Here is a 19,221-nt window from a genome sequence, read left to right on the forward strand (position 1 = left end):
TTGAATTATCTAAACCAGCAAATTTTCTGATAACACCACAGTTGTCAGCAGAATCACAGACATCAATGAGGAAGAGTACAGGCATGAGAATGATCAGCTGGTTGAGTGGTGACACAACATATAACCATATAACCACTTGCAGCACAGAACAGGCCAGTTCAGCCCTACTAGTCCATGCCGTAGCAAATCCCCACCCTCCTAGTCCCACTGACCAATATGCAGGATTCGAAGCCAAGTCCCGATGGCTGGTGCTGTGAAAGCATTGTGCTAACCATTATGTCAACCGTGCTGCACCATGCATTAAATTTTAGCAAAACCAAGGAGCTGATTGTGGACTTCAGGATTAGGTAAAATCAGGAAATGAACCTGATCTCAGAGGGGTCTGCAGTTGAAAAGATTAAAAGCACCAAATTCCTTGATGTCAACATTACTGAAGATCTTCCTGAGGCCTCCATGTCAATGCCACCATGACGAAGGCTCACCAGTAGCTATACATCATGAGGAGTTTGAGGAGATTTGGTAATATCACAAAGACTCTTGTAAACTTCTACAGTGCACCATGGAAAGAATTCTGACCGATTGCATCACTGTCTGGTATGGAGGTGACTATGCACAGGACAGGAAAACACTACAGAGAATTGTGAACTTGGCCAGCACCATTACTGGCATCAGTCTTTACTTCATCGAGGTCATCTGCAGGTGCTCGTCAATTTGCAATGGGGTTACACTCTGGCAAACCCGTTGTGAGTTGAAAAAATAATTGTAATTTGAAAAAGAATACCGCTCCTATCATTTGTATAATTAAATTTTGAATACCTTTATTCCACACTGAAAAAAAAGACATTAATGAATACAGCTGAAACCACGCTAGGCATGAAGAACATTTGAAGCATTGAACTAAAATTAATTGCCATCACCCAGCGTCGCGAGAGAGTAGTGTATCACATATCGTAAGTGCAGGAACAGATCGGAATTTGAAATTGAAAGTAAGGATTCGAACCATCGTAACTTTAAAAATTGTAAGTCGGACTATCGTAAGTAGGGTAGCACCTGTACAAAAGGTGGTGTCTTGAAATTAGCCACAATCCTCAAGGATCCTCACCACCCAGGCCATGCCCTCTTCAAATTGCAACCACGAGGAAGGAGTTACAGGAGCCTAATGAGGAACACCCAAAGGCACAAAAACAACATCCCTCTGCCATCAGATTTTTGAATGGACAATGAACCACAGGCACTACCTCACTTTCTCTTCTTTTTGCATAATATTGTATATTGCAATAAATGTAATTTACAGCAATATTTTCACCTGTAATTCTGCTGCTAAACAAATTTTGTAATATGTTCAAGACAAAAGTTTTGATTGTGAAAAAAAACACTTCTGAACAGTGGATTGTTTATTCAAAACCAGCTCCTATATACTTTTTGTTTAGTTTAAGTGAATTTGTTATATTATACCTCAAAGTGAAAAGAGTTCTTCTGTGAGCAGTCTAACATTCATGCAGTTACCAACGTAGAACAAGAGCACAATTGCCGAGTATGGAGTTAAAATGAAAAAAATAATTAATTAGTACCAAGGGGAGAAAAACAGTCTTTAAGCCTGTTGGTGAGTGATTTTGGAATCGAGCCTTCTCCTCATTGTGGGTGAGGGAGAAGAGAATGTCCCCGGGGTGTGATGGGTCCTTCAGCAAATTGGTTGCCTTTCCCAGGCAGCAGGAGCTCCAGATGGAATCATGTAGGGTACCAGAGGGATACATCACTGTACACTAGCTTTTGAATGTTAGAACATGGAATAGTACAGCACAGGACTAACCCTTCGCCTCACATATCTGTGCCAAATATGATGTCCAAGTTAAACTAGAATTCTGCTGCTTGCATGTGATATTGATCCCTCCATTCTATGTATATTCTATCTGGAAGACTCTTAAATGCTACCATTGTGTCTACTTCCTTCACTACTCCTGGCAGGATGCTCCACTCTAAATCTTGCCTCACACATCATAGAACACTACAGCACAGAAAACAGGCCATTAGGCCCTTCTAGTTCATGCCAAAATATCATTCCGCTAGTCCCATCAACCTGCACCCATTCCATAACCCTCCAGACCTCTCCCATCCATGTATCTATCCAATTTATTATTAAAACTTAAGAGTGAGCTCACAATTACATCAGATGGCAGCTCGTTCCATACTCCCACTATTCTGAGTGAAGAAATTCCCCTAATGTTTTCCCTAAACCTTTCCCCTTTCACCCTAAAGCCATCTGCTCTCATATTTATCTTTCCTAATCTAAGTGAAAAGAGCCTATTTGCCTTTACTCTATCTGTACCCCTCATAAATTTTTTAAACCTCTATCAAATCTCCTTTCATTCTTCTACTCGCCAAGGAATAGAGTCCTAACCTGTTTAATCGTTCCCTGTAATTCAACTCATGAAGACCCGGCAACATCCTAGTAAATCTTTTCTGCACTTTTCAATTTTACTGATATCCTTCCTGTAATTTGGCAACCAGAACTGCACACAATACTTCAAATTTGACCTCACCAATATCTATTCAACCTCACCAATAACATCCCAACTCTTGTACTCAATACTTTGATTTACCTTTGAGACAAAGATGCCAAAAGATTTCTTTATAACCCTGTCTATCTGTCATTTTCAGGGAACTGTGTATCTGTATTCCAAGATTCCTTTGTTCCTCCACACTTCTCAATGCCCTACCATTTACCGGACATATCCTACCTTGGTTTGTCCTTCCAAAATGCATTAAATTCCATCTGCCACATTCTGGCTCATTTTTCCAATAGGCCCAGATCGCTCTGCAAGCTTTTGAAAGCCTTCTTCACTGTCCACAACACCTCCAATCTTAGTGTTATCAGCAAACTTACCGTTCCAATTTACCACATTATCATCCAGATCACTGATATAGACAACAAACAACAATGGTCCCAGCACAGATCTCTGAGGCACACCACTAGTCACAGGCCTCCAGTCTGAGAAGAAATCACCCACCACCACTCTCTGTCTTCTCCCATTCAGCCAATTTTGAATCAAATTTACAACATTCTTTAAGCTTGCCCTGCTCACCTGATGCACATTATTTCCCCAGGAAATAGATCAATAGTCTACCAAATCACTGCCTCTTATAATTTTTTACAAACTTCTATCAGGTCACCCCTCAGCCCCCAAAGCTCCAGAGAAAACCGCGCAAGTCTGCCCAACTTCTCCTTTTAGCTCATACTCTCCAATCCAGGTGGCATCCTGCTGAACCTCTTCTATTCCCTATCCAAAGCCTTTCTGTAATGGGAGGAGTAGAACTGTAGAATTCAAGTGCTCCTTAACACAAGTTTTATATGCCTACAACATGACATCCTTTCTTCGGTACTCAAAGCCCAAGCCAACAAGGGCAAGCATACTCCTTTACCACCCAATCTACTTGCCTGGCTACTTTCAACAAGCTTGGATCGGAATCCTCAGATCCCTCTACACATAGATTCTTTTAAGAGTCTAGCACTAGCGGTACATTTTCTTCTCACATTTGATCTCTTCAAGTGCAATACCTCACACTTGCCGGAATTAAGGTCCATCTGCCATTTCTCTGTTTCGATCTGCAATTGATCCTTTGGCATTCTTTGATGGTCCTCAGTGACAGACTCACTAATAAAGTTCATTTACCATCCCACTGCACAAGCACAACCCAATTATACAACATCTGGCCCTCAGTGCAGTATATGCAAATCCGCAAGCAACTAGATGAGCGATACATATGCAGAGCATGTATAAAAATAAGTGTTGTTTTATAAATAATCATCTCAGGGGGTATGAGCAGCAGTCCTACTGCCCGTGGGAAAAAGCTATTTCTCAGCCTGGTGCTGCAAGCTCTGCTGCTCCTGTGCCTCTCGACAGGGCGCCCGTGGAAAGTCAACAGGCTGGCGGCCCCAGTAGTCTTGCTGCACCCATCTTCTCAAGAAGTGCAGCTGCTATTGTGCCTTACTGACAAGTGTCCAGGATAGGTCATGGGTCGAGTGGGCCTCCAAGGAATGCTACTCTTTCCCTCTCTCTCCACTACCAAGCTATTAATGTGCAGTGGAGAGTGGCCGTTCCTGGTCCTCCTGAAGTCCACGATCATCTCCTGAAGTCTTGTCCATGTTGAGACTCATTTTATTATTCTCACCCACCTTCTTAAGTGCACCACCTCATACTTGTTGGAATGAAACTCCATCTGCCTAGATCAGTGACTGATCTTTTGGTATTCTTTGACAGTCCTCAGCGATAGAACTCACTGATCTTATGTTTTTTGATGACAACATCTGCTGCTTTCCAAACACAGGGGATCAATGCAAAAATGCAAGCCAAGAAAGAATTCCTGCCAATACCTCTTCTAGTCTTTCTTCTGAAAAAGGTCCAGCCGTCTCTGGTTCACTGATTTTATTCCAGAGATCCTCCCCATAATCATCCTCTTCAACCATCTCCTGCGTATGTGTATCTTCACTTTCTGGAAAGTAATCAAAGACACCTACATGTTAGTCCAACAGTCAAAGCTATTCCTTAAATTATTTACAGTGTGTACAATAGAAAAAGTTATTATAAAAATCCATTCACAATTGAGAGCATTTTCCATTCCACATTTTTACAAAAGATTTAAGAATTGAATCTGCCACACAGCTAGAACAGCTGCAAAGTTCTTGGAAAATTAACTGAAGTTACAGTTCAAAAATCATTTGTGACCCATTGATGGGTGCAAAGTTTAGATTATAATATGGTTGGAATGCATGGTTATCAGGAACAACCTCTGTCCCCTCATGTTAGCCTCATGATCTGCCTAGCCATAGAACTGTCCCCCACTTTTCCTGCACCATAAAAAGGAAGACATATACAGAGGACAAAACAAATATTCAATACAAATGACCCAAGAAAAAGTCTCCATCAACTCCCAGGTTGGAAGGTGAGGACAGAGTAGATGTAGAATAGTTGTTGCCCATGGTGGGAGAGCCTAGGACAAGAGGGGACAGCTTCAGGATTGGAGGGCATCTGCTTAGAACAGTGATGCTTTGGAATTTCTTCAGCCAGAGGGTGGTATATCTGTAGAATATGTTGCCAAAGGCAATTGTTAGGCCAAATTATTAGGTGTATTTAAGGGAGAGATTGATAAGTTCTTGATTAGTCAGGGCATCAAAGGTTATGGACAGAAGAACCAGTGGAGCCGAGTGGGAAAATGGATCAGCTCGTGTTGAATAGTAGACTACTGGGCTGAATAGCCTATTTCTGCTCTTATGCTTTAAAAGCTGGGAGATGGTGCGTAGAGACAACAAAGGGCTGCAGATTAAACCATAGCTGCTGAACCCAGTGAGTTCCTCCAGCAGCTTGTTCTGCACTCCAGCACCCACCATCTGCAGTTTTCTGTGTCTCTGGGATAATGAGTTCTGTCAGGAAAGAGGTAGGAGTGTTAGAATTTGTTTTGTACTGGTCACCAGTGCCAGAATATATTTGTTGGTGAGGGCATGATTCCGAAGGCAATAGAATGCTTTTCCAGTTTGATCCTCCACAATTCCCAGCCCGAGAGGACTGGATGACCTGCCAAGGCTTGAGCTTGGCTGTTGTGTTGCATTCAGACAAGCCCCAAAGGACACCTGGTGCCCAAGGAATTGAGTGAAATGCTAAAGTCTGCAGACACTGTGATTGTGGTAAAAACAGAAATGCTGAAGGAACTCAGCAGGTCTCTCAGCATCCATAGGAGGTAAAGAATGTTACCAACATTTCGGGCCTGAGCACTTCCTCAAGGTATGGAATTGAGCCCGGTATATTTTTTTAAAAATTAATCTGTGTAGTTTTCTTCCAATGAGAGTGTTATTTTTCTCAGGAATTACTGATTATAATTAAACTTGATAAAAATTATAAAAGGTATAAATTGCAATGTTAAAATCTTGCGTATGTTTAAAGTACGCTTTTATTTGCAGGCTTCACAGTTACGTGAAGATCTAAGTATAACATTAATGAAAAGACAAGGGAGCCTGAAGTGAGAATAAGTTTATAGTTTTCTCCAGAAACTGACTAAAGAAATTAAATGCAGAAAGCATTGCTTATGCTTTGAGTGGTAGTAGAAAGGTGGTTTCCCATGGTGGAGAGTCTGGAAAAGAGGCCACAGCTTCAGGATCAAAGGGCATCTGCTTGAAAGAGATTCAGAGGAATTTCTTTAGAAGGTGGAAAAATCTGTGGGATTTGTTGTGGAAGCCAAGTCATTGGGTGCATTTAAAGCATAGTCAGGGCATCAAAGGTTATGGGGAGAAGGCCAGGCAGTGGGGCTGAGTGGAAAAATGGATCAGCTCATGACTGAATGGCACGGAAGACTTGATAGGCTGATTAGCCTATTTCTGTTCCTATGTCTTATCGTCTTAGTCTTACCACCTACCCTAGTATCCATATTCAATTTTTTTCTATTTTTAAGACCATAAAATACTGCTGCTTTGTAGACATCTCGACAATTAGTCGACTTCAGAATTTCAGTCCAATAATATCCTTCAGAATAAGTATTTCCAGTATAGCTACCAACCAATACCTTCCAATTCCGATATACCCTCATTGCTGCTTGGAAGCTCCTCAGCTTGATTTTTAGGTTCTGGAGTTAATTCATCCTCTTCCTTGCTCTGTGCACTTTGGTCTTTCAACAGCATTTCATCCAAGGTTTTCAATTCTTCTGAGATTTTTTCCACTTTGCGCTTGGTGTCAGCTAATGGGAAGAAAGAGAAAATGGTTAGAAATTAATAAAAAAACATCTTAATTGACCATTTGACCAAGGATTGGACCTTTGGGTCTTCAAGGTTTGCGTTTGGATGCTGACCCACAATGTCCATTTGAAGCAGGCAGTATCACAGAACTGTCCATTTGAAAGGAAAAACAGAACTCTGCAGATACTATGATTGTAGTAAAAACACCCTTTCAATGCTGGAGGAACTCAGCATAGGAGGTAGATATGTTACCAGTGTTTCGGGCCTGAGCCCTTCTTCAAAGCATAAGCAAAGAGCTGAGAGAAAGACAGAGAGAAAGGTGGAAGAATGGGAGGGGGAAAGAGTCCAGACTAACAAAAAAAATGTTAATTGGATACGATAAGATGAGAATTGATTGTGGCTCTGTGAATGGAGACAGAGGGAAAGGGAAGCAGAACTAGAGGAAAGGAGACAAGACTCAAGATGGGGGTGGGAGGGATAGTTTTTATGAAAACCGGAAAAGTCGATGATGATGCCATCTGGTTTGAGGGCGCCCAGGCAGAAGATGAAGCCGAGTTCCTCTAATTTGTGTGTGGTCTCAGTATGGTAGTGCATGAGACCATGGACAGACATGTCAATAAGGGAATGGAACAGGAAATTGAAATGGCTGGAATTTCCATTTGGAAATCTAGACAAGATGCCATAAAATTAATGCAGTCATTGTTAGTCTACATTGGACAAGACAAGTTGGATTCTTACAATTTATGTCAGAAGCTAACAAAAAAAATCAAATGAATAAATAAAAACATGAACAGTGGCTTTGTAACAGAAATCACACTTTATGCTAGCATTATTTATCTGAATATCAGAGCAGCATATCGAAAATGGGATTCCAAATGAGAAATTATACCTGTAACTAAAGCATAGATGGTAAGTACGAGGTTCTTTTGCACAAGGTGTGTTTTGAATTTCAGTGGGAATTAAAATGTTCAATTATTGAATTAAATCCAATTGAGGGATGATTCATTACAATTTTAAATAAATTACAAGAATGATCATGTGACTAAAAACTGTCATGAAGATGCAACAGCTACTACACTTCCTGAGAAGTGCAAGGCTACCGGCGACCATCCTGGCAACTTTCTACAGGAGCTCAATCCAGAGCATCCTGGCCACCTGAATCCCAGTGTGGTATAGTTGTTGTAGAGAATCCAATTGGAGGTCAATCCACAGGACAGAAAGGATCACTGGGGCCTCCCTCACCCCTCCCCAACAAAGTGATCCACTGGGATCATTGCCTGAAGAGGGCACACATAATTATTGAGGATCCCGCATCTTTCCCATCGGGCAAGAGATACAGGAGTCTCAGAGCCAGAACCACCAGGCTGAGAAACAGCTTCATTCTATGGGCAATGAAAATGCTGAAAAACCAACAGAACTATTCACACTAACCATCAGAGACTCTACTATTGATTAAACAGCATTTATTTGTTTTTATGTGTATAAATTGCTTGTCTGGCTGCATGTTATGCCTGGTTTTGTATTTACATGTTTTGAATAGAGGACCAGAGAAAGCTGTTTTGTTAGGTTGTACTTGTGCAATGGGATGCTAGAATATCCATTTTAATCGAATTAATACGTCCAATCATTGTAATCAAAAGTAGTGACCATCTGATAATAATATTTTAATCTGATTAAGTAATAGTACAAAATTTTCTTTCACAAGTTTCTTATAACCTTTTGTAATAGTAATTTCAAAATATTGAAATTGATCATTAACTATTTTAAAATGACATTTGGAATACATAGAAAGAAATTCTTTTAATGATAAAAGTTTACTCTTTAGTAAATTTTATAACCTGAAAATTGTCCAAACTGAAAATGGGATTCTAAATAAACTTGAACATGAAGGGAAATTGTCCAAACTGAAAATGGGATTCTAAATAAACTTGAACATGAAGATCTGAGAGATGATAGAACAGGTAAGAGATCCCCACAAAGGACACCTGAAGAAGGCTCCTTGAGAAACTCCACCTCAGAGTTTCTGAGCAGAAATCACAGGCATAGAGTATCACAAAGAGGTAAGTTACTAGGACAGCAACTCAAATTTCATCAATGTCATTGGTCAGAAGGATGCAACAAGTCAAACCCAACACAGAAACTTCATGTGCTGGTGCAAGGGTTCTTGCTGGTGGAGCACCTGAGGAGAAAGGTCTGCAGAAGGTTTGGCAGATTGGTCATGGTACCACGGGTGGGGTAACATTCAAGTTGTAAAGAGAGTGCAAGACAGGATCACCACAGTGCGGTCAGGTTGAAAGATTTAATTGCACCCACAGAGCTAATACCAAGTTGTCTGTCCAGGACAAGGATTGAAGACATCTCTGCAGAATTGGAGAAGAATTTGGGAGTTGAGAGAAAATGAAAAAGATATACTACTACTGCTGCCCATGTCAGAAGTAATGACACAATGAGCATGAGAAAGGAGGTTTCTATTAGGCAAGAGTTTGAGGAGCACCATGTCAAAATTAAAACACTGAACACAGGTAATTATCTCAAGATTCTACCCAAAACACACACCAATTGGCATGGATTGTTACATGTGTGATTTAAAAGCCGGTTTGCATTTTCTTTCCAACCATTTTGGAGGTGTAGGGGGCAAGATAGGGTGGTGATATAGGGATTTAAGTTGCACAAAAACAGGGCACTTAACCCCTCAACCTGGACCTGCTACTCAGTACAATCCATTTATCTGCCCCAGGTCTTGCCTCTAGGCCAATCTCCCGATTATGCAAAGATTTAGAACAGCACAGTACAGGTCCTTCAGCTCACAATGTTGTTCCGACCTAAAAAAACGAAACCATTCCAACCTCATAACCCTCCATTTTTCTTCTTTCCATGCACCTGTCAAAGAGTCTCTTAAGCCGCTTTCAGGTGGAATAGCTGGGAGAATGCGGCTCCAGAGCCAGCTGCGGGTGTGTGTGAAGCCACATTCAGATGGCAGTGCTGAAGGTGCTCTTTTGGCACCTGAAAGGTCTGCAGCGTGGAGTGGTGCCTCGGAGCGAATGGCGGCTCCTGTCTACTGTGGCCGGAGTCCCACCTGCTGTCAGGGCTGGGGCAGTCAGTGCAGGACTTTGGGGCAGGGGTGGCCCAAGCCAGTCACCCTTGCCCCGATGTCCCGTGCTGACCGCCCCTGCCCCGACGTCCCGCGCCGACCGCCCCTGCCCCGACGTCCCGCGCCGACCGCCCCTGCCCCGACGTCCCGCGCCGGCGGCCCCTGCCCCGACGTCCCGCGCCGGCGGCCCCTGCCCCGACGTCCCGCGCCGGCGGCCCCTGCCCCGACGTCCCGCGCCGGCGGCCCCTGCCCCGACGTCCCGCGCCGGCGGCCCCTGCCCCGACGTCCCGCGCCGGCGGCCCCTGCCCCGACGTCCCGCGCCGGCGGCCCCTGCCCCGACGTCCCGCGCCGGCGGCCCCTGCCCCGACGTCCCGCGCCGGCGGCCCCTGCCCCGACGTCCCGCGCCGGCGGCCCCTGCCCCGACGTCCCGCGCCGGCGGCCCCTGCCCCGACGTCCCGCGCCGGCGGCCCCTGCCCCGACGTCCCGCGCCGGCGGCCCCTGCCCCGACGTCCCGCGCCGGCGGCCCCTGCCCCGACGTCCCGCGCCGGCGGCCCCTGCCCCGACGTCCCGCGCCGGCGGCCCCTGCCCCGACGTCCCGCGCCGGCGGCCCCTGTCCCGACGTCCCGCGCCGGCGGCCCCTGTCCCGACGTCCCGCGCCGGCGGCCCCTGTCCCGACGTCCCGCGCCGGCGGCCCCTGTCCCGACGTCCCGCGCCGGCGGCCCCTGTCCCGACGTCCCGCGCCGGCGGCCCCTGTCCCGACGTCCCGCGCCGGCGGCCCCTGTCCCGACGTCCCGCGCCGGCGGCCCCTGTCCCGACGTCCCGCGCCGGCGGCCCCTGTCCCGACGTCCCACGCTGGCTGCCCCTGCCCCAACATCCTATGCTGGGGGGCAGGGGCAGCAGGGAGGGGGTTGTCAGGCAGCGGGTGGGGAAGCTGTCAGGCAGCAGGAGGGGGCTGTCAGATGCGATGAGGGGGGCTGTCGGGCAGCGGGGAGAGGGGGCTGTCGGGCAGCGGGGAGAGGGGGCTGTCGGGCAGCGGGGAGAGGGGGCTGTCGGGCAGCGGGGAGAGGGGGCTGTCGGGCAGCGGGGAGAGGGGGCTGTCGGGCAGCGGGGAGAGGGGGCTGTCGGGCAGCGGGGAGAGGGGGCTGTCGGGCAGCGGGGAGAGGGGGCTGTCGGGCAGCGGGGAGAGGGGGCTGTCGGGCAGCGGGGAGAGGGGGCTGTCGGGCAGCGGGGAGAGGGGGCTGTCGGGCAGCGGGGAGAGGGGGCTGTCGGGCAGCGGGGAGAGGGGGCTGTCGGGCAGCGGGGAGAGGGGGCTGTCGGGCAGCGGGGAGAGGGGGCTGTCGGGCAGCGGGGAGAGGGGGCTGTCGGGCAGCGGGGAGAGGGGGCTGTCGGGCAGCGGGGAGAGGGGGCTGTCGGGCAGCGGGGAGAGGGGGCTGTCGGGCAGCGGGGAGAGGGGGCTGTCGGGCAGCGGGGAGAGGGGGCTGTCGGGCAGCGGGGAGAGGGGGCTGTCGGGCAGCGGGGAGAGGGGGCTGTCGGGCAGCGGGGAGAGGGGGCTGTCGGGCAGCGGGGAGAGGGGGCTGTCGGGCAGCGGGGAGAGGGGGCTGTCGGGCAGCGGGGAGAGGGGGCTGACGGGCAGCGGGGAGAGGGGGCTGACGGGCAGCGGGGAGAGGGGGCTGACGGGCAGCGGGGAGAGGGGGCTGACGGGCAGCGGGGAGAGGGGGCTGACGGGCAGCGGGGAGAGGGGGCTGACGGGCAGCGGGGAGAGGGGGCTGACGGGCAGCGGGGAGAGGGGGCTGACGGGCAGCGGGGAGAGGGGGCTGACGGGCAGCGGGGAGAGGGGGCTGACGGGCAGCGGGGAGAGGGGGCTGACGGGCAGCGGGGAGAGGGGGCTGACGGGCAGCGGGGAGAGGGGGCTGACGGGCAGCGGGGAGAGGGGGCTGACGGGCAGCGGGGAGAGGGGGCTGACGGGCAGCGGGGAGAGGGGGCTGACGGGCAGCGGGGAGAGGGGGCTGACGGGCAGCGGGGAGAGGGGGCTGACGGGCAGCGGGGAGAGGGGGCTGACGGGCAGCGGGGAGAGGGGGCTGACGGGCAGCGGGGAGAGGGGGCTGACGGGCAGCGGGGAGAGGGGGCTGACGGGCAGCGGGGAGAGGGGGCTGACGGGCAGCGGGGAGAGGGGGCTGACGGGCAGCGGGGAGGGAGCTGACAGGCAGCGGGGAGGGAGCTGACAGGCAGCGGGGAGGGAGCTGACAGGCAGCGGGGAGGGAGCTGACAGGCAGCGGGGAGGGAGCTGACAGGCAGCGGGGAGGGAGCTGACAGGCAGCGGGGAGGGAGCTGACAGGCAGCGGGGAGGGAGCTGACAGGCAGCGGGGAGGGAGCTGACAGGCAGCGGGGAGGGGGGCTGTCAGGCACAGGAAGTTGGGTCGCCAGCTGATTGACATCAACCCGCCCACTAGCAGCCACTTTTAGACTGCTGCTTTCACGTGCCTCGGGGAACTCCTCGGATGTGGAGATTATATCTTCCCGAGAAGGGTTGGGTGGGTACTCCTCGGGGCCAGATTTTCCGCTTTCAGATGGCCTCCTGACAGCTGCTTTCGGGTAGACTGTGCAGCTTTACATCAGGGTATTCTGGCCACCTGAAAGTGGCTTTAAATACCCCCAATGTTCTAGCCTCCACCACCACCCCTGGCAATGCATTCCAGGCACCCTGAACTCTCTGTGAAAAAATCTTACTCCTGATGTCTCTCCTAAACCTTCCTCCCTTCACTTTGTACTGATGCCCTCTGTTGTTCGCCACTCCCTCCCTGGGAACATCCCGGTAAATCTTTCACATCTTTCTTGTAGTGAGGTGACCAGAACTGAACCAGAGATTTATAGAGCTGCAGCATTAGCTCATGACTCCTGAACTCAATTCCCTGACTACTGAAGCCCAGCATACCACAGGCTTTGTTAATGACCCTATCACCTGTGCAGCAACCTTAAGAGATCTATGGATTTTGATCCCAAGATCCCTCTACCTCGTTAAATATTGCCAACTATGTAGTATCTTCATCTCACTCCAATTGAGATAGGGTTATGGGATTCTTGCCCTGGCACTGAGGGAGTGATTGAGATGCATTAAACTTAAAACTTTATTGGGGAGAATTGAATAGCTGGGATTATAAACACTTTTAAACTAAGAATTGGAGAGGGTGTGATGGTCAGAAGATTAATTGAACAGACAATGGAGTACATTTAAAGTTTTCAAGACAACAGATATCTAGATACTGATAATCAGAGAGAGTTCAAAAAGAATAGGTTAATAATAAAAGTACATCAGTAAATAAATGAATAACAAAAATTTGAAACTATTAACATTGTATGTTATGATTTGGGTTGCAAAATAAATGGTTTGTGATCAAGTTTGCAGATGATACAAAGATACGCGGAGGAGCAGGTAGTGAAAAGGAAATGGAGAGGCTGCAGAGAGATAGATTAGGAAAATGGGAAAACAAGTGACAAATGAAATACAATGTACTTTGCACTTTGCCATGCACTTTGGTAGAAGGAATAAAAGGGCAGGCTATTGTTAGGAAGGGGGATAATTCAAAAATCAGAGGTGTAAAGGGACTTAGAAACCCTCATGCAGGATACCCTAAAGGTTAATTTCCAGGTTGAGTCGGGGGTGGAGAAGGTGAATGCAATGCTTGCATTCATGTAAAGAGGAATAGAAGACAAGAGCAGGGATGCAATGTTGAGGCTTTTTTTAAGGCACTGATGAGGCCTCACTTGAAGTACGGCGTACAGTTTTGGACATCTTATTTGAGAATTGATGTGCTGGCATTGGAGAGGGTTCAGATAAGATTTATAAGAATGATTCCTGGAATGAAGGGATCAGCATATGAGGAACGTTTCATGGCTCTTGGACTATATTATTTAGAATTCTGAAGAATGAGGAGGGGCCTCATAGAAGCATTTCAAATATTGAAAAGCCTGGACAGAGTAGATGTGACAAAGTTGTTTCACATGGTTGAGGAGATGAGGATAAGAGAATCCATTTAAAACAGAGATGAGGAGGAATTTCTTTTAGACTACAAGACATAGGAGAAAAAAATAGGCTATACAGCCCATCGAGTCTGGCCCACCATTTAATCATGAGCTGATCCATTTTCCAACTCAGCCCCACTGTCTAGCCTTCTCCCCATAACGTTTGATGCCCTGGCTAATCAATAACCTATCACAATATTGAATACACCTAATAACCTGGCCTCCACAATTGCCTGTGGCAACAAATTCTCCAGATTCTCCAACCTCTGGCTGAAGAAATTCCTCTGCATCTCTGTTAAGTTTGTAGGCTTTAGCTAGAGAGTGGTGAACCTTTGGAATTTGCTACCATAGGCAGCTGGAGGCCAAGTCAACTGTGGGTATTTAAGGCAGACATTGCTAGGTATCCAAATAGTCAGGGGAGTAGGCAAGGGAGTGGGACTGATTTGGAGAATGGATCATCTCATGATGGAATGGCGGAGTGAATGCGACATGCCGAATAGCCTACTTCTGCTCCTATATCTTAAGGGACAAATGCAACTCCTACCTAAAATTGGACAATAAGGTTTAAATTGGTGTAATTTCATATCATAAAAAATGTTGATTATTCCACACCACAAACAATTTGTTTAAATACCCAGATACTGAATCAAATGGTTATAAACACTGCTTGCTCTCAAAATAGCATTCCAGTGAGAAAGGAGAGATGGGTTATCTTCATACAAGTATATAATCGCTGAACGCTTCAGTGGAATGCTATTAATCTTAATTTAAAACCAGCCCACTTTCAGGCTGTATAATTTTGATTGTTCGACTTTGCAAATTATTTTTGTTATTAATGGCCTACTTCTATTTTGGTGTGTAAGTCGAGTCATGAAACCCCCAAAAATACTCTCAAAAAATGGGGTCGACTTATACGCTGGATATACTTTTGAGACCTTAAATTCAGCTCAAAATCCAATCCACGCTGATCCGGCGTACAAGTGGACCCTTGAAAAATAAAAAAAACACCGACTGCAACAGATTTTCAATCGAGGTTTTTATTGAAAACAACACAATTAGCACCCTTCAAAATCACTCTCGCTGTCATTGTCTGCTGAAGTAAGATGGCGGCAACCACATCCATACTCTCACTGTTTAAATAGTCATCATATGGGTCCCAGTCTGTATCTGATGAGGTGGTTTAGCTTCATCTTCAGAGGCCCACAATAAATCATCTTCTGTGCCATCAATTGCATAAGAGATACCACAGTTTTTAAATGATTTTATCAGTCTCTATTTTAACTTTGTCCCATGCCTTGAGCATGAAGTTGTACAGCAGATCAAGTGATGCAGCTCGCATTGTCAGCTTTTTGTGAACAACTTTTCTGCACTTGACATCCATGTATTCCACTCCTCACACACATGGTCTTTGAATGGCTTGTTCAAGCAGACATCGAGAGGTTGCAATATACATGTCAAACCACCCAGGATAACCACCATGTGAGTATTTTGTAGTGCTAATCTACTTTTAGTGTTCTCAGTTAAGTGGCTATGAAACATATCCTAGCAAACTCCATTCTTTGCATAAACTGCCTGTTCTACACATTGTCTAACCATAGTTTTCCACCATTTTCATCTATCCATCCTTTTTCATGAAAATGTACAAAAATACCTGCAGGGAATTTCATTTTTGGTTAAATTTTGCATTTGAAGATTACCATGGGTCTTAACTTGGTCGCATGATAATACCACAGTAAACCTGGTCCTTTCGTAGCATGTAGACAATAGGAGCTGGAGTAGGCCCTTCGGCCCGTCGAGCCAGCACCGCCATTTTACAGATCATGGCTGATCACTACTATCAGTACCCCTTTCCAGCCTTATCCCCATAACCCTTAACTCCTTTGCCCACTAGAGTCTTATCTAACTCTCTTTTGAACATAATCAGCGAATCTGCCTCTACCCCCCTCTGTGGCAGAGCATTCCACAGATTCACTCTTCTCTGGGTAAAAAATGTTTTCTCATCTCCGACCTAAAGAGCCTACCCTGTATTCTTAAACTATGCCCTCTAGTCCTTGTCTCCCCCATCATTGGGAACTTCTGGTTTGCACAGTTTTAACACCTTTCCATTCCACTGTTCTATTGCCTACCATGTCGAAATTCATGGGGGGCTTTTGTCCAGTTTTCCGATATTTGCCAATGCAAACTAGTGTTTTTGCCAGTTACATATAATAAATAGGTGAACATTTACAATTTTGTGATCAAGATCGTGTGTGTGTGTGTGTGTGTGTGTGTGTGTGTGTGTGTGTGTGTGTGTGTGTGTGTGTGTGTGTGTGTGTGTGTGTGTGTGTGTGTGTGTGTGTGTGTGTGTGTGTGTGTGTGTGTGTGTGTGTATATACATACACACATATTAAAAAAAATACATACACACATCCCATGGCTTGGCTTTGCAGATGAAGATTTCAGAAAGGGGCTGTCCATATCTGTTGTAGGCTTGCTGATGGCTGACGAGGCCAATGCAAGACAGACATGCCTGGTCGCAGCAGCTGCAAGGGAAATATTGCACTGGGTTTGGTGCTGCTGTGTCACGGTTCTTCCTCCATCTCCTTTTGTCCTCAAGGCCAGTCCTGCATGCGTTCTTAAAGGAGGAGACAAGCTGTTAAATGGTGTGTCACCAAACCGTGCAATCGGAGCCTAGAGCAGACCATTGGTGATGGTCAATATGACAGGCACTAAGGGATTTCTTCAGAGAGTCCTTGAACCTCTTTTTTGGAATCCCTCTGTCACAGTGGCCAATGGAGAGTTTGCCATATAGCACAATCTTGGGCAGACGATGATCTTCCATCCTAGAGATGTGTTCAACAGCATGGTCTCAATGCTGGTAACCTCTACCTGTTCGAGGATTTCAATATTGGTGACATAGTTGCTCCAGTGGATATGGAGGGTGGTCAGTACAATGGTTTTATACACACTGATTTTTGTTTCAAACTCTTTTATACTGCCTGTCAAATGCACTGTTTGCCTTTGGTAGTTTGTTGTCAACCTCTATTGATCTTTGCATCTGATGAGATGATGCACCCCAAGTAGCTGAACTGATGGACTGTCTTCAGCTCTGTCTCGCCAATGGTAATGTGGGAAGGGTGGTACTCTTCCTGAGGTGCGGACTGTTGGAGAACTCTCTTCTTCAAGCTGACTTCCAGTCCAAAGAGCTCAGCAGCCTTCGCAAAATTGAATGTTTTTACACTGCAAGGCTGTATCTGTATAGGCCACAAGGGCAGCATTGTTGGCGAAGAATAGCTCTGAAGTCTTGGTGTGGGACTGCAGTCACCTCAGGTTGAACAGGCTGCCATCGGTGTGGTATCAGACTTCTGTGGCCCTTTGGAGCATCACGCTGAAGAGTCAGTGTGAAGACGCAGCCTTGGTTTACACCGTCAACTATTGAGAAGGGCTCTGAGAGGTTGTTATTGTTGTGTCTGACTTGACCATGCTGATCTTCATTTTGCTGGATAACCATGCTAATGAGCTTTTGAGGGGATCCCAATCGTTCCATGGTATGTTTAGTGTCGAACGCTTTGATAAGGTCAACAAACGTCATGTACAGTCCCTTGTTCTGTTCCCTACACTTCTCTTGGAGCTGCCTGAGAACAACTACCATGTCCATGGTGCCCCTGTTGGCTCTGAAGCCACTTTGACTCTCTGGGAGGTGTTCTTCTACAATGATGGACACCAGTCTGTTCAGGAGTACTCTTGCTAAGATTTTTCCTGCGACAGAGAGCAGAGTTATCCTCCGGTAGTTGGAGCAGTCGGATTTTTCTCCCTTGTTCTTGTACAGGGTGATGATGACTACATCATGGAGATCCTGTGGTAGTTGGCCCTGTTCTCAGCAGCAGTCAAAAAACTCATGGAGTTTGGTGTGTAACACTAGGCCCCCATGATTCCAAATCTTTGGTGGGATTCCATTGACTCCTGTTGCCTTACCACTTTTCAGCTGCTCTATGGGTTTGACAGTCACGTCTAAGGTTGGAATCTTGTCCAGTTCTGTTCTCTCAGGCTATTGTGGGATACGATGCATTGCTGAGTCTTGGACCATGCTACTGGTATTGTAGAGAGTCTGGAAATGTTCCGACCACTGGTTCAGGATGGTAGCCTCGTCTGTGAAGAGCATCTGGTCATCAGCACTGCGCAAGGGACTCTAGACCTGGTGTGAAGGGCCGAACACCACTTTTAGGGATTCATAAAGCCATCATTTGTCACTGGTGCCAGCGTAAAGCTGAGTTCTCTCTGTGAGAATGGTCCATCGGACGTTCTGAATCTCGCTAAACTTGTGCTGGAGATTGCTGCATATGTTTTCTTATCAAGACAAGCAGCTGAGTAAGGTGCGTCTGGTGGATGGATCTCTTCTTTGCCAGCAATTGTTCGATCTCATGGTTGTTTTCATTGAACCAGTCTTTGTTTTTATTTGTGGAAAACCCTAGGATTTCTTCAGAGGTCTGCAGGATAGTTGTTTTTAGGTGTTCCAAAATCACTTCTGGGGAAGGGTCAGTGGGGAAACTGGAATCCTCAAGACTCAAATGATGATTCATCTGGAAGTCAGCTTTTCACTTCAATTGACTGGAGAGAGTCAGCCTGGGAGAGTCAGCCTGGGAGAGTCAGCCTGGGAGAGTCAGCCTGGGAGAGTCAGCCTGGGAGAGTCAGCCTGGGAGAGTCAGCCTGGGAGAGTCAGCCTGGGAGAGTCAGCCTGGGAGAGTCAGCCTGGGAGAGTCAGCCTGGGAGAGTCAGCCTGGGAGAGTCAGCCTGGGAGAGTCAGCCTGGGAGAGTCAGCCTGGGAGAGTCAGCCTGGGAGAGTCAGCCTGGGAGAGTCAGCCTGGGAGAGTCAGCCTGGGAGAGTCAGCCTGGGAGAGTCAGCCTGGGAGAGTCAGCCTGGGAGAGTCAGCCTGGGAGAGTCAGCCTGGGAGAGTCAGCCTGGGAGAGTCAGCCTGGGAGAGTCAGCCTGGGAGAGTCAGCCTGGGAGAGTCAGCCTGGGAGAGTCAGCCTGGGAGAGTCAGCCTGGGAGAGTCAGCCTGGGAGAGTCAGCCTGGGAGAGTCAGCCTGGGAGAGTCAGCCTGGGAGAGTCAGCCTGGGAGAGTCAGCCTGGGAGAGTCAGCCTGGGAGAGTCAGCCTGGGAGAGTCAGCCTGGGAGAGTCAGCCTGGGAGAGTCAGCCTGGGAGAGTCAGCCTGGGAGAGTCAGCCTGGGAGAGTCAGCCTGGGAGAGTCAGCCTGGGAGAGTCAGCCTGGGAGAGTCAGCCTGGGAGAGTCAGCCTGGGAGAGTCAGCCTGGGAGAGTCAGCCTGGGAGAGTCAGCCTGGGAGAGTCAGCCTGGGAGAGTCAGCCTGGGAGAGTCAGCCTGGGAGAGTCAGCCTGGGAGAGTCAGCCTG

At 47.8% G+C, this 19,221-nt stretch overlaps 1 protein-coding gene across 3 annotated transcripts in view; it reads right to left on the reverse strand.

Annotated features, from left to right (window-relative positions):
• LOC138750717 (protein OS-9-like) overlaps positions 1-19,221 on the reverse strand; it is a 100,768-nt gene that overhangs the window by 32,948 nt on the left and 48,599 nt on the right. For all 3 annotated transcript variants that reach the window (XM_069912815.1, XM_069912813.1, XM_069912814.1), the window contains exons 7-8: positions 6,553-6,723; positions 4,373-4,491 (exon numbers count right to left, since the gene is read on the reverse strand). In XM_069912815.1, coding sequence (XP_069768916.1) covers positions 4,373-4,491; positions 6,553-6,723 — 290 coding nt within the window. The remainder of the gene's footprint in view (positions 1-4,372; positions 4,492-6,552; positions 6,724-19,221) is intronic.

The sequence above is a fragment of the Narcine bancroftii genome, unplaced genomic scaffold, assembly GCF_036971445.1.
Source record: "Narcine bancroftii isolate sNarBan1 unplaced genomic scaffold, sNarBan1.hap1 Scaffold_240, whole genome shotgun sequence".
NCBI lineage: Eukaryota > Metazoa > Chordata > Chondrichthyes > Torpediniformes > Narcinidae > Narcine > Narcine bancroftii.